The sequence below is a fragment of the Pelophylax lessonae genome (assembly GCF_965119305.1).
Source record: "Pelophylax lessonae genome assembly, chromosome: 6".
NCBI classification, from domain to species: Eukaryota; Metazoa; Chordata; class Amphibia; order Anura; family Ranidae; genus Pelophylax; species Pelophylax lessonae.
The window spans coordinates 272,808,906-272,824,032 of NC_138773.1; the positions used below are offsets into that span (position 1 = coordinate 272,808,906).

The 15,127-nt window shown below is 44.1% G+C and overlaps 1 protein-coding gene across 2 annotated transcripts in view; it reads left to right on the forward strand.

The window, feature by feature from the left end:
• ACVR1 (activin A receptor type 1) overlaps positions 1-15,127 on the forward strand; it is a 194,486-nt gene that overhangs the window by 121,265 nt on the left and 58,094 nt on the right. The window contains exons 3-4 of one of the 2 annotated variants that reach the window (XM_082260672.1): positions 6,784-7,047; positions 12,812-13,029. In XM_082260672.1, the coding sequence (XP_082116798.1) occupies positions 6,784-7,047; positions 12,812-13,029 (482 nt within the window). The remainder of the gene's footprint in view (positions 1-6,783; positions 7,048-12,811; positions 13,030-15,127) is intronic. The other variant, XM_082260673.1, reaches the window with a different exon arrangement.

Here is a 15,127-nt window from a genome sequence, read left to right on the forward strand (position 1 = left end):
CTTTTTTTTTTTTTTTTTTTGTTCTGCAGATAACCTTGGTAGAATATTTTTTTTTTTTTTTTTTTAGGAGAAAGGCCTAAATAATAAAACATGACTGTGGCTGTAAATTTCATAGAAGCTGGGCCTTCCCTTTGTATTTTACATATTTGAGATTCCAGGTTATAGAGTGTTTTAGTGTAGTGCACGGCACTGTGAAGGATGATGGCGGTTTATAAATAAAGCTTGGTAATAAGGCAAAGAATCTGCAGAGAGCTGGAGAGAGCGAAAACCCAGCCGCCTTCCCCTGAGGCCAGTCATGCACCTCTCCCCCCCCCCCCTGGTATTGTTGTGACTGGGCTGAGCTTGGCTGGAGAAAAATAAGGGTGATTTAAACCGATGAGCATACTTTATGTGGAAAGATAGAGACCCATGTTTAAAGCTGTACTGCATCCAAAAACAAATGTTTTTATTTTATTGCAATTTACCAATCCTTTAATGTAGTGGCTGCTTTGGTTTTCTTTTGGAGGGGGGTGGGATTTTTTTGCTTGTATTTTCATCTAGTAATATGCCAGTAGCATACATCCTGTCTTAAAGCGGTTGTAAACCCAGAAAAAAACAAAAAAACAAACCCTGCAAGACAAAGGCATAATGAGCTAGTATGCATCGCATACTAGCTCATTATGAATTACTTACCTTAGAACGAAGCCCCGACACGGACCCCCGGACACCGCTGCAGGCACTGACATGATCCCACGACGTCTCTTCCGGGTTCGGCGGACCTGGCACTGTGATTGGCCGGAGCCACGATAACGTCACTCCCGCGCATGCGTGCGGGAGTGATTTTCCCGCAAGGGAAGCTGAAGGTCTGCAAGACCTTCAGAGTGCATGTGCTGCTCGCGTGAGCGGCTGCATGCACTGCAAATATCTCCTAAACCGTGCCGGTTTAGGAGATATTAATTATACCTACAGGTAAGCCTTATTATAGGCTTACCTGTAGTTAAAAGTAAAAAAAAGCGGTATACTACCGCTTTAAGGCCCGTACACACTTAACGAAAATCGGACGAAATACCCTCCGATTTTTCTCTCATGCTCAGAGTTCATTACCATTTTTAGTTAACAGTGCATAATGTTCACAAAATTTCTCATCCGATTTTTTTTTTTTTTTTTTTTTTTTGGGACATTTGTTCCTAGACTTCCGGGGGTCGTCTCAACTTCAGATCATGCGCAGTCTTTCGTATCTGATTTTTCGCGGGCATACGAAAGCAGCAGCAACAAACTACATACATTTTATTATCCTAATGCCTCGTACACACGCATCGATAGTTGGCCGTGAATTTTCGGCCACCGTCCGATCGGCCGATTGTCGGCTTGTTAGTATGATGCTTCCGACAACCGACTGCAACTTTTCGGCCGAACAAAATCTGGTGTGCATGCTATAAAATTTTTGTTGGCCGTCAACAGAACGGCCGATTTTCCGTCAGTCAGTACAGATTTCGGCAGACAAAAATCAGTTGAGCAAGACTGGGCATTAGACATATGCCGGTGTTCCGTGAGAATTACCTACCCGTGAGAAAAACCTACCCTCGTCACTTCCGGTTCACGGCAGTGTATGTAACACGAGCAGTTACATTAAAACAGCTGTGCTGCAATATGTCATCCCCGCTCCTGTCCCGGTCACTTCCCTCTCCGATAGTAAATATAAAAGCGGCGGCGGGTGTATAAAAAGATAAATCACAGAGAGCAGGGAAGTGCCAGTGATAGGAGCGGAGATGAGTGATATTGAAGCACAACTGTTTTAATGTAACCCCCGCGTAGGTAGGTTTTTTTTCACGGACACCGTTCTTCTTTCATACTAGTGCGCATGCGCACTAGTCTGATTCTCAGCTGCTCCATTAGGTATCCGGGGCTGTGAGCATGCGCACTGCTGCGCTGCTCAGCTGTTCCTCGCCGGAAGTGACGAGGGTAGGTTTTTCTCACGGGGTAGGTAATTCTCACGTTACACCGGTTTTTGGTAATTCGATATATCGCGGTATTGCATAGCCACGGTATTGTTATTGTGGCATTTTTAAAATACCGAGTTTATCTGCTCCTCAGTCTGACTTGTGAATTGATACATTTCAGTGAGCTGGATGACTCATTCACTCATACAGCTAACCCCTTTCAGCATTAAGTCTCCCAGTAACTATAAACAAAAATGATTACATTGTATCTTTTCCTTCCCTCTGCCAGGGAGAAAGGAAGTTTAACCTCTTAAAGACTGGACCTTTTTCTGACACTTGTTGCTTGCAAGTTAAAATCAGTTTTTTTTTTTTTGCTAGAAAAGTACTTAGAACCCCCAAACATTTTATATATTTTTTTAGCGGAGACCCTACAGAAAAAAATGGCGATTGTTGTAATATTTTATGTCACACTGTATTTGCGCAGCAGTCTTTCAAACGCAATTAATAGACTTTAATGAATAAAAAAAAAAAAAACGTAACAGTAAAGTTATCCCAATTTTTTTTTTTGTTACACAGAGAATCGTGAGAGAATCGTGATCTTTATTCCAAGCTAAAAAATCGTGATTCTCATTTTGGCCAGAATCGTGCAGCTCTAATATATATATATAATATATACACACACACACACACACACGCATAGCAGCCCACATTACATTATTATATAGCCATCAAGCAGTGTCTGGCCTACCTGGTGATGACTGGTCCTGGCGCTCTGATCCGATGGCCTGGTCTTTAAAGGGGCAAATCCTTGCGATCCAGAAGTGGTTAAACCTGCAGGAGGACCGGTGTTTTTATCTGTTAATGACTTTACTATTGCTTTAGGCCTGGTTCACATGTATGCGGGTTGGCGGTTCACATGTATGCGGGTTGGCGGCCCACATTTGCACAGGCATAGCAGCCCATTGATTTGAACGGGCTGCTATGCCCTCATTTTCCGCAGAAAAAAGGTGCATGCAGCATTTTTTTAAAATTCAGTGGCCTTGAAATCCATCCTGCTTTTGCACCATGCGACTAACCTGCAGTTCCTGCTCTGGCAAGCTTTCTGCATTTTTTGTATTCGTGGGCACGGCATTTAAAAACAGTTTGCGTGTGCAGCAACGGCAGGTAAGTCGCTATGCCTGTGCAAATGTGGGCCCCCAACCCGCATACATGTGAACCAGGCCTAAAGCAATAGTAAAGTCATTAATAGATAAAAACACCGGTCCTCCTGCAGGTTTAACCAATTAATGACTTTACTATTGCTTTAGGCCTGGTTCACATGTATGCGGGTTGGTGGTTCACATGTATGCGGGTTGGGGGCCCACATTTGCACAGGCATAGCAGCCCATTGATGTGAATGGGCTTGAGCTGCTATGCCTGCGTTTTCAGCTGAAAAAAGGTGCATGCAGAATTTAAAAAAATGCAGTGGCCATGAAATCCATCCTTCTTTTGCACCATGCGACTTACCTGCCGTTGCTGCACACGCAAACTGTTTTTAAATGCCGTGTCCACGTATACAAAAAATGCAGAAAGCTTGCCAGAGCAGGAACTGCAGGTTAGTCGCATGGTGCAAAAGCAGGATGGATTTCAAGGCCACTGAATTTAAAAAAAAATGCTGCATGCACCTTTTTTCTGCGGAAAATGAGGGCATAGCAGCCCGTTCAAATCAATGGGCTGCTATGCCTGTGCAAATGTGGGCCGCCAACCCGCATACATGTGAACCACCAACCCGCATACATGTGAACCAGGCCTAAAGCAATAGTAAAGTAATTTATAAACAACACCTCCTTCAGGTTTAACCACTTCTTGACCACAAGGATCTGCCCTCTTAATGACCAGGCCATCGGATCGGAGCCGAGCGCCAGGACCAGTTATCACCAGTTAGGCCAGACACTGCTTGATGACCCATTTTAGGCCTGGTTCACAGAGTCTGTACTGACTGACTATATAATAATGTGCATAAGTGAACCAAAGCCCCTAAATTCAGCAATTGAATTGAAGTGAGGTGGAAATTTAATAATTTAAATTTAATAATAGAATACCGTGATAATACCGTATACCGTGGCAAAACCTTAATCAATTAATCGCAGCATGAAAATCTGATACTGTCACAAGCCTACTGGGCATGCTCGGAGAAGAAAAAACACACGGAAAGTAAACCAGCACATGACATCACTTCTGAAGTTGGTTTTTGTTGGCCAAGAAAATTTGTGTGCAGTCTAGGCACATTCCAACCAACACAACAACACTGGACTAAAGACGGCCGATCGGTCGGCCGATAATCGTTGCGTGTGTACGAGGCATTAGATAACGGTCTAAAAGTCTTTGCAGGTTACCACTTTAGATTTACACAGGAGGTCTGGTGCTAGAAGTTTTGTTCAAGATCTGATCTTTGCGGTGACACCCCACATGTGTGGTGTGATCGCTGTTTACATATGCGTGCAGGACCGACGCATGCGTTCCCCTTCATGCCTGATGATACAGGCACTTTAATTTTTATTTTATATTTTTTTTTTTTTTACGTTTTTACAATGTCTCTTAATTTTTTTAGACCCCCAAATCTCTTCTCTGCCCTAAAATCTTTGGATCAAACCACTAAGGGTTTGTTTACAACCGGCGAAACCGGAAATGACAAAATGCTCATCACTTCCAGTTTCTTAGACCATAGAGATGATCAGGGCCCTTCCGGTCCCCGATCAGCTCTACGGTCAGCTGGGGGGACACGGACAGGACTGGGACAGGAGAGCTGTGAAAGTCCCCCTTAGCCACTTGTTAAAGAAATCCAGTGGCTAATTGGCCATTAAGATTGCTTTTACAAGAAAGCTGGCTAAAACAAACAATACTGGGATGAAGCCTGGAGCTGCAGGCATCATCCCGATATACCCAATCCATGTCCAGCAACTTACCAGTGCATCGCAGGGGCTGAAGTGGTTAACTGTATACAGGGCTATTCAGCAGTCTGCATTGCAGGGTCTTGGTAAAAGCAGGGAATAATGGACACCGTACCCCCCTACCCTGGATAACAATGATTTGGGATGATCTGTGCCTTCCTTTGGTTTGGGATAGAAATCAACTTGCACATTTTAAAATTGTGTATCGTTCTCTTATGCCAGTCAGGGTGGGGAGGTTCTTGGCTACCAGTCTACAGAGTCTTGGAGGTGTTCTGTCCTCAATCTGCAGACTTCCTTCATATCTTCATGGCTACTCGGCATGAGTCCTGCACTCTATTTATATACGGTCACGGCAGTCAGGGTGCCCCAGAAGATTGATTTAAGTTTGTTGGGCCTTCTTAACCCCTTGGCTGCTGGTAAAACAACCAGAGCCTTGCCTGGTATTTTACTTTTTTACGCCTGGAAAGCAATTGTTCATCGGAAATCCCCTACATCAGTGGCTCTAAGTAAATGGAAATCGATAATATACTATGTTCTTCCATTATGTTAGATCATGTGCTACAGCAGAGGATGCCCTTCAAAATGTGGCCCCCATGGCTTGAGAACCCCAATACTGCATGTAAGACTGTACTTGCATTGCTCTACATGTTAGGGTCCTTTTCTAAGCAACTCTTTTCCTAATTACGTAGAATTTCGTCAGGTCTCCCGCCGGGTGCTTCCTATGGAACTTGTCCTCTGCTGTTGGGGGGCTTAATGTATGCTTTGTGGTGGCATTTTTTCTGTGTGATTACATGTCTAGTTTATAAAGTTTAATATAGCTTTTTTTTTGTGTAAGGTCTGGAGGAGTAATGTATCATCTTTTACCCTGTTCATGATCTTGACTTGGGGGTGGGGGGAGTACAATGTTTTTTGGTACTTTGTTGGTAGATGAACTTTGTATTTAATTTTGTTACTTAAAAAAAAAAAGTGACACTTTAACGATATTTTTCAGTCAAAGGATGTCTGTTGGTGGCCCTGTCAACACCCTCCCACCAAAGAACATTTTGGATGGATCATTAGGAATCAGCCTACATTTGCTCAGTGTATGGCCAGCCTTAATAGGAGTGCTGACTTAATACAGAGGCCTCAGATACATCCTCATCTGTCCCATAAATAAAATCCTAATTCCTGTAACATAACATGGCAAAATTTGAGATGGAGACCATCAACTTTCCATGGATTGTGAAAGGAATCGTGGCGACGCTATGCAAGCCTGGGGAGAGCATACATTAACTCCCGAATTAGGTTTTGCAATTTATTTTATAACTTTTGTCCAAACTCTTGGGTTGCCTGGGTTATGCTGCTCTCCTTCCCATGGCAAAGCCATTCCCCAGACTGCAGCATATTCAGTCCAAATCCATCCTACTTTGTCATTGACCGTAGAACAAATACACCGTATATGCAAAATTATAGACACCCCCTTCCCCAAAGTTAGTTGTATTGTTAATACTACATCATACAGATACATTTTAGACAATTGTGTGCTTCCAACCTTGTAGAAGCAGCTTGGAGAAGAGCCTTTTCTGTTCAGGCATGACAATGCCCACGTGTACAAAGCCGGCTCCATGGACATGGTTTGACCAGTTCAGTGTAGAGGAACTCCATTGTCTGCACAGAGCCCTGACCGCAACTCTATTAAATACCTTGGATTATTTGGAATGCCAATTGAGTTCAACTAGAATTTTTAGGAATCGGTCAGAGATACCAACTCTTGTATTTCTCTCAGTACTTTTACACTGCCAAGGGTTAAAATTTTCATACCTGGTGTATCAGTTTAGGAAAAAATTATCTTTTAATACATTTTACATCTAGGCTGAATAAGATTGCTGAGTCTTTGAATACATGGTGATCTCTTTGGTTTTATATTGTTTTAATCTGTGGATTCCTCTCCATAGATGAGGAGCTGAAGGTGAACTCCGGCCAGTACATATGTGTGTGCGAGGGGATCTCGTGTGGCAGTGGAGACCGCTGTTACGGGCAGCAGTGCTTCTCCTCACTTAGCCTAAATGATGGAGTCTTGGTCTATCAGAAAGGCTGCTTCCAAGTCTATGAACAAGGCAGGATGACATGCAAGACCCCTCCGTCTCCAGACCAGGCCGTGGAATGCTGTCAAAGTGACCTCTGCAATATGAACATCACAGCGTTCCTGCCAAGTAAGGGTAATGTGAACAGATACTCAAAACGGCGGCTTTTATTTAAAGGGAATGCATTATATTTCTATTCATTTTCTTTTTTGTATATTCAAAACAAAGTATCTTGATTTTTTTTTTTTTTTATTCCAATTTTAAATATTGTTTAGTCAGGTAAATATTAAATGTAAATCAATTAATATTTGTGATTTCTTGTTGGGGCTCTGGTCTCATTTTCAGGATAATCTCAACTGCTTTATTGAAAATGTATACAGAGCCCAGTAGCTCACACTTAGCCCCCGTTCACACTGGGGCGACCTGTCAGGCGACCTGGTCGCCTGACAGGTCGCCGTAGGTCGCCTGCCATACAGAAGCTATGGACCCATTCTAATAGGAGCGACACAAGTCGCTCCGACTTAGAAAAAGGGTCCAGAGCTTCTTTGGGGCGACCCGGAGCGACCTGCATAGACTTCAATGTTATGAAGTCCGTGCCGGCCGCTCCGAGGTCGCGGTGCGAGCAGCGCGCCGCGACCTGTGTGGTCGCCTGGGGAAGTCGGATCGCCCCAGTGTGAACGGGGCCTTAGAGTCAGAGGAGTGACTCCTCTTTTCTTCCTGCTTTGTATGATTTGGTACAAGCTTTAAATTAGGTGGAGACAGTCTGAAAGCAAACAGCTACTGCTGTGATTTTCTTTTTTTTTTTTTGATTGCCCATAATCTTCTAGCACTGGTGTCATGTTTTGCACCCTGCACTAAATGTATTTATAAAGAAATATTTTATATAAATAGTACGAAATTCAACATAATAGATTCGTTTAAAAAATTATTTAAATTATTTCACTTTAATTAAAACTAATTCATACGTATATCTGCCACTGTTTTCTTTGTAAGCCTGGTAGACAGATTGCAAAGGGTCCTAGTGGCGTAACCTTGGAGAGCAGCCAGGAGCACCTCAAGATCTGTTCTCTGCATTTTAACACCCAGAATTTGAACTTGCACAAGTTCAGGGTTGCTTTAAACCCCCTTGCATGGTCAAAGCACAGGTTCAGTTTTTAACTGCCTGTTCTGGTGGTTGGTGGTCTTGCAGTGCTCTGACCTTCCTATGGGATTGTGAGAAGACTGAACCAAGAAGAGAGTAGTAGTCCATCATAAGTAGCTGTAAAACTCATTCAACTATGCATGCGCTGTAGGGCCGAGCATGTACTGGGAAATCTAGCACATCCAAAATCCAGGGTTACGTCAGGACTTGTTGGTAAAAAAAAAAGTGGTTTATGAATTTCATATATGTTGCTCATTTCCCTTTCCCGAAACCTTTTTTTATAATCCTTTCTAGCCAGTAATTTATACACAGATTTTGCAGCATTGCGTGTTGGCCCTCCCACTATATATTGTTTAACCCAGAGCTGGCAGGCAATCTATTTCACTTGAGTCTGTTATGACTTCAGTATATTCCTGTTAGTACGATGATTATAGCTATTTGCATTGCTTTCCTCTGAAATATTTTCATAATCTGCTGTCTCACTTGACAGCCCAGGAGGTAACACAAATATGCAATCTACTCAGAGGAATACAGACTCTCTCTCCACTTGTATTTAACTATTTAGCACTTAGAATGCTGATTGCAAAGCTGGAAATATACTCAACTCTGGGGGGTAAAAAAATCTTTACTGACCTAGTCACTTCCTACCCTTTTGCATCCTAGTAGGCTCAAACTTGTTGGGATTGTAGGCATTTACCAGAGTCTTAAAGCCCTGCCAAGTTTTATTTTATAAAGTTTTGGATAGAGTGGGGACGAATTAACATTTCATTTGTCAGGTCTTTTTTTCTGTCTGTGATTCCCACTTGTGGAGATTTTCTCTCCCATTTCTTGTTGATGTGAGACATATACAAGAAATGGAGAGTGCCACCACACTGGGGGACAGGAAAATTAAAACAGTGCTAATATAATTGTCAAAAGTTCCAGCCCTTCTCAGCTCTACTTAAAATGTGTTTTTGTCTTTGTGTCCTCCTTGGGGAGATTGCCCAAGGCGGCTATCACTGGGGGGACATTGGAGAGATTGCACAAGGCAGCCATCACTGGGGGATGTTGGCGAAATTACCCAAGGCGGCCTTCACTGGGGGACATTGGATAAATTGCCAAAGGCGGCCATCTCTGGGTGACATTGGAGATATTGCCTGAGCTGGCCATCGTTGGGGGTTGTCTTTGAGAGAGTGCCCAGGGTCACCATCACTGGAAATCATTGGAAATATTGCTCAAGGAGGCCATCACGGGGGGGGGGGGGGGTCGTTGGAGAAATTACCCAAGGCGGCTATCACTGGGGGGACATTGGAGAGATTGCACAAGGCGGCCATCACTGGGAGACGTTGGAGAGATTGCCCAATGTAGCCATTGCAGGAGGACGTTGGAGGGATTGCTCAAGGAGGACATCACTGGGGGTCATTGGAGGGATTGCCCAAGGAGGCCATCACTGGGGGACATTGGAGGGATTGCCCAAGGAGGTCATCGCTGCGGGACGTTGGAGGGATTGCCCAAGGAGGCAATCGCTGGGGGACATTGGAGAAATTACCCAAGGCGGCTACTATCACTGGGGGGACATTGGAGAGATTGCCCAAGGAGGCCATCACTGGGGCACAGAAATTCACATTTAGCAATAATAAAAGTGCTGTCCCTATTTAAACTCTATATAAAATCTGAGTCTTGGTCTGTGTCCTCGTTTTGAGATCTTTACCATCCCTGTTGAGGAAATTGCCCCAAATAGGACACAATGTCAGTAAAAACCTGACAGATGCTGTAACAGGAACAAATCTACAGTATCTCCTTTCAGCACTATGATCTAGCTACTCGGCACCAAAATACTTTTTTTTTAACTTTTTTGCATTAAAAAAGAATTTGGTTACATTTTCAAAGACCTATGAAGCCACATTTTCACATCAATGCAGCTTTGCAAACTGCAGTCCCCAAGTCCCCTATCTGAACTCCCAAACAGGGTAATCTAGAGTAAAAGGAGAATGGGTATGCCTTGGAGGTAGCCTATTCCTCTTTTGAATGTACAGCAACGTACCAAAAGCCAGACTCGCTGAAGGCAGCTGATGACCCCCAATATGTGTCTGTATCAAATCCAACAAAATGTTGGCCACTCAGTTTGTCAGACTATCACTAGTAATTAGGAAGCTGTTGGTGGGTAGGGCAGTCCTATAGGCAGTTTTAGTACTGTGCTCTTACATTTGTGGTCATAGGATGGAGCAGATGTTTATATTGAACACTAAAACACCTAGATGAAGAACTTTAGGATAAAAGGGGTTTTCAGGGTAGAACATCCTTTTATTATTGGGGGTGGAGATGATACGAACTACATTAGAAACAAATTTGACATGCATAGCCTATTATACCCTTTTTATTATTTCAACGTGTAAGTCTAAGCAGAAGTGTTATTTCAGAGGAGGTAAATTGGGTGGAAAGTGTTTCCCCACTGTCCTGTGCATCTTGGGGACTTTATTGATCGGGTCACTCTACCATACGCTTCTGGTTCTGTGGACCATTGCCCGCCAGGGTGTGTTCCCACTCTATCTGTATCGTCTACAGCAGACAAGAATATCAGCTTCACAGACCTGGGAATACCAACACAGATTTTAATACCAGAATCCTTCAAAGGTAAAAAAAAAAAAAGGTGAAAAATAGGTGATTAACCACTTTACCACCGGAGGATTTTGCTGTCTTACGTCTGGGCCACTTTTTGCGATTCGGCGCTGTGCGAATTTAACTGACAATTGCGCGGTCATGCGATGCTGTACCCAAACGAAATTTACGTCCTTTTTTTCCCACAAACAGAGCTTTCTTTTGGTGGTATTTGATCACCTGTGCGATTTTTACTTTTTGCGCTATAAACAAAAAAAGTGACAATTTTGAAAAAATAACAATATTTTTCACATTTTTTTTTTTTTTTTTTTTTTTATAATCCCCCCCCCCCCCCCCCCCAAAAAAAAAAATGTAAAAATCAAAATTTTTTATCATTTTAGGCCAATTTGTTTTCTGCTACATATTTTTGGTAAAAAAAAAAAATCGCAATAAGCGTATTTTGATTGGTTTGCGCAAAAGTTATTGCGTTTACTAACTAAGGGAAAGATCTGTCGTTTTTGGGGGTTTTTTTTAATGAGTAATGGCGGCGATCTGCGATTTTTTTTTTTTTTTTTTTTTTTTTTTTCTTTTTGCGGGACTGCGACATTGCGGCGGACAGATCGGACCCTTGACTGACATTTTTGACACTTTTGGGGTTACCGGTGACATTTCTACAGTAATCAGTGCTATATATATGCACTGTTACTGTAATAATGGCACTGGCAGGGAAGGGGTTCATTTTATTGGAGAGGGAGGGGTTAATGTATGCCTGGTGCTTACTGACGTGTGTGGGGGGAGGTGACTGAGTGACACAAGGACAGATCGCATGTTTAGCTATGCTGAACCCTGCAATCTGTCACTGCCTGTCACTTCGGAGATCTGCCCGCTTTGTTTACACAAGCGGGCGGATCTCCACACTCGATTCCCCGACTATCAGGGAAGAGCAGCGGCGATCGCCGCTGCTCCTCCCCTGGCCCGACTCCCACTGTGACTGAATACAGCGGGAGCGTGCCGCCGAGAAGGGGGAGTGTCTGCCGACGTAGGTCTACGTCGTCAGACCTACAAGAGCCACTTTGCCGCAGTAGAGCTCTAGTGAGCAGGGGCAAAGTGGTTAAGGTGCTGTTCACACTAGTGTGACTTTACACCCTGTGGCACTCAAGTTGCGTTTAAGTCGTGCAGGAACCTTTTCAAAGTCGCTGCTTGCATAGATTGGAACAGGTGACATTGAAATCAATGGTGTGAACCAAGCTCAGATCTACCAGACCAGCCTTTCTCAACCTCTTCAACACAGAGGAACCCTTGAAATAAATTTCTGGTCTCGGGGAGCCCCTGCTAAAAATTTAAAATCTACAACTCATGACACATTAGTGTGACAGTCAGTGGGAAGAATGATCCTTACTCTTGTCATCATTGGGGAGAATTACCCCCCTTACAGATAGCTAAAAGGAACAATGGTGTCATTGGGAACTTATCTGAGAGGCAGGAATTGCCCATTGGTCAAGGAACCCCTAGCAACCTCAGGAGGAACCCTGGTTGAGAAACTCTACCAGACCAAATTCTGTTTTGGGTCTACTGACCCTCCCTAATACTAATCAAATACACACAAAAAATGTGTAGACAGGTAAAGCTGTGGTTTAGAGAGTAGAAGAGGCACGTTCTTGCAATAAAATTATTAAATAATTGAGCATGCAGGAAAAAGAAATGGCGCAAGTGTTGCCTGGATATTTTTGGCAGCTGAGCAGATCTGAAATTGCGTTCTCCATTGAAGGGCGCTCTCTCCGTTTGAAGGGCGCTCTCTCCGTTTGAAGGGCGCTCTCTCCGTTTGAAGGGCGCTCTCTCCGTTTGAAGGGCGCTCTCTCCGTTTGAAGGGCGCTCTCTCCGTTTGAAGGGCGCTCTCTCCGTTTGAAGGGCGCTCTCTCCGTTTGAAGGGCGCTCTCTCCGTTTGAAGGGCGCTCTCTCCGTTTGAAGGGCGCTCTCTCCGTTTGAAGGGCGCTCTCTCCGTTTGAAGGGCGCTCTCTCCGTTTGAAGGGCGCTCTCTCCGTTTGAAGGGCGCTCTCTCCGTTGAAGGGCGCTCTCTCCTTTTACTGTCTCTAAAGATTAAAATTAGTGACTTTTGTTTTTTTTTCAATACATTTTTGCAAAGTGAGTATTTTACACGTCCTGTCTTTCTTTTTTCTCTAGGGAGGACTTTACCCGGCGAGGTGTTAAATTACAGCGTGGAGACCCTGGCTATATTCGTCCTGGCCCCCGTCATTGTGTTAATAGTTCTTTCTGTTGTGGCCCTCCTGGTCTTCCGGAAAATTCAGCAGCGTCACATGGAGCGGTTGAGTACGAGAGACGCAGAGTATGGCACCATAGACGGCCTGATTGCATCAAACGTTGGGGACAGCACTCTTGCGGTAAGCTAGATGCTGAAAATGCAGGGTATGCCACCCCTATAAATGCAGACGTCAGAAGCTAAGATACGCATGAGCACATTGCAAAAACTAGTTGTGTTTTACATTTTGACTGGTGATTCAGCTGTGGTCTCCATGCAGGTACTGTCCTTCGGGTTGATTTATTTTGTGCTTAAAGTGGTATTAAACCCAAAACCAATAATGTAATCTATTGCAGCTTACCAATCATTAGATGTGGTGGCTGCATTAGTTTTTCTTTTTTTTTAAGCTTTTCCCCCTTTGTTTTCACCCAGCCAGTAACACGCCTCCTGTATTTACAGCACCCCCAACTCTGGATGAAGGAGCAGAGGGGGCTCATTTGGACAGCAGCTTTGTCAGTCTGAGGAAAGGCGAACGTTGGATGTACTAACATTTGAAGCCAAACTTTGACCAATACTTAATAAGCAGTTACAGCTACAGTTTTTTTTTTTTATTTTTTCCGTTTTGGGATAAAGGTTTTTACATGAATAAATGAAAACGAATCATTGTAAGCACCCCTGTTGGTGTTAAATGGTTTGTGTCATCTCTGTAACTGATACATTCTGCTAGAGAGCGTGTTCTTTTGAACAACAACAGACTTACTGGCTGGCTCACCAGATGAAAATAGAAGAAAGAAAGCTTAAAAAAGAAAATGAATGCAGCCATCACGTCTAAGAATTGGTAAGCTGCAATATAATTTCTCTTACGTCCTCCGACAGTCGCCGCCGCCTCTAAGTCATCACTATTGGGTATTGACTTCCGCTCCGCAGGAGAAGCTAGGCATAAGACTTAGTCAAAAAGAACAAAGGCATTTGCATAAACACACCCATGGGGGCTGTCCCACTAGGTCAATACCCCCCTGCAGTGACCACTCCCAACTCAGTTTCTTTGGATTTACTACCGTTTTAAATGCCATCATAGCGTGTTTGCTATAACTGGGCCTACTGGAAATAATGAATTTCTGGTTGCCATTGCATTTGCATTCTGCTTCCATTGGGCAATACAGCTCAATGCACGTAGTGTGGATGGGCTCTGAGTCTGTGAATTCCTCTTCCTCTTCTGTGTATGAGGCTCCTCTACTGGCCCATTCATATTTGAGCAGCCTAAACCTTTAGTTTAGGGAAAGTGCCCTTTGAGTGCAGTGATACCATGCCCTGGTGGGGCACCTTTCCCTGTGGGCTAGGCAGAAGGCATTCAGACTTCTGCATTGGGAGAGCTCATGGGTGCCACATACAGCTTGGAGCCACAGAAACCTGAACTAAATGAAACCATCCAGCTCCCATACACTGTAATGGGCTCAAATGTGAACAAGACGTAGTGATTTGTAAATGATCAGCGATCCTTGTAAAACAGCCCATTCATTTTAAAATAGAAACAAGAGGCAAAACATTTGTGACTGTATAAATATAAAAATACATCGGAACACCTCCCCCCCCCCATTTTATTTTTATAAGTGATCACATTCCCTCTGTTCTAAGCTGCATAAGAGCGGGGGAGGAGAAACGGCAGCACACTGAGCTTCCCAGTAAATGGCTGTGCAGCAGAGACGTGTCAGGCCAAGTCTGGTCATGGGAGGAGAGTACACTGAGTTCGCAGCATAGCAAGGGAACTGACCATGGTGTGCTCTCCTGCTTAGTGTGATCAGTTTTTAATAGGAAAGCAGAGGGACTGGCATGAACACCAGGGATTTTACACAAAGGAAGCAATACAAAGAGAATGGGAGACTTTCTCATACAAGTACATGGTACAGCAGGCACAAATCGGGGGACGGGAGACCGGGTGAGCCGCGGAAGGCGGCGGGAGTGGGGTGGGGGGCTTACACTCCAGCTCCTTGTAATGACAGCTGAGTGGCTTCTCAGCCGCATCAGTCGTCATTACAAGACAGCCGACCGTCGGCTATGGACGCCGGTACCGGTGTGATGCCTCTAGCTGCAGGCATCACTCTGGTACAGCACTTTCCCTGAAATATCGGCAATATCGGTCACCTCCGGGGCCGATTCTGATATATCAGGGAAAGTGCAGATCGGCCCTTGTAAATTTATCGGCTTTCCCGATAATCGGAGGATCCCTAGTCGGGGTACCA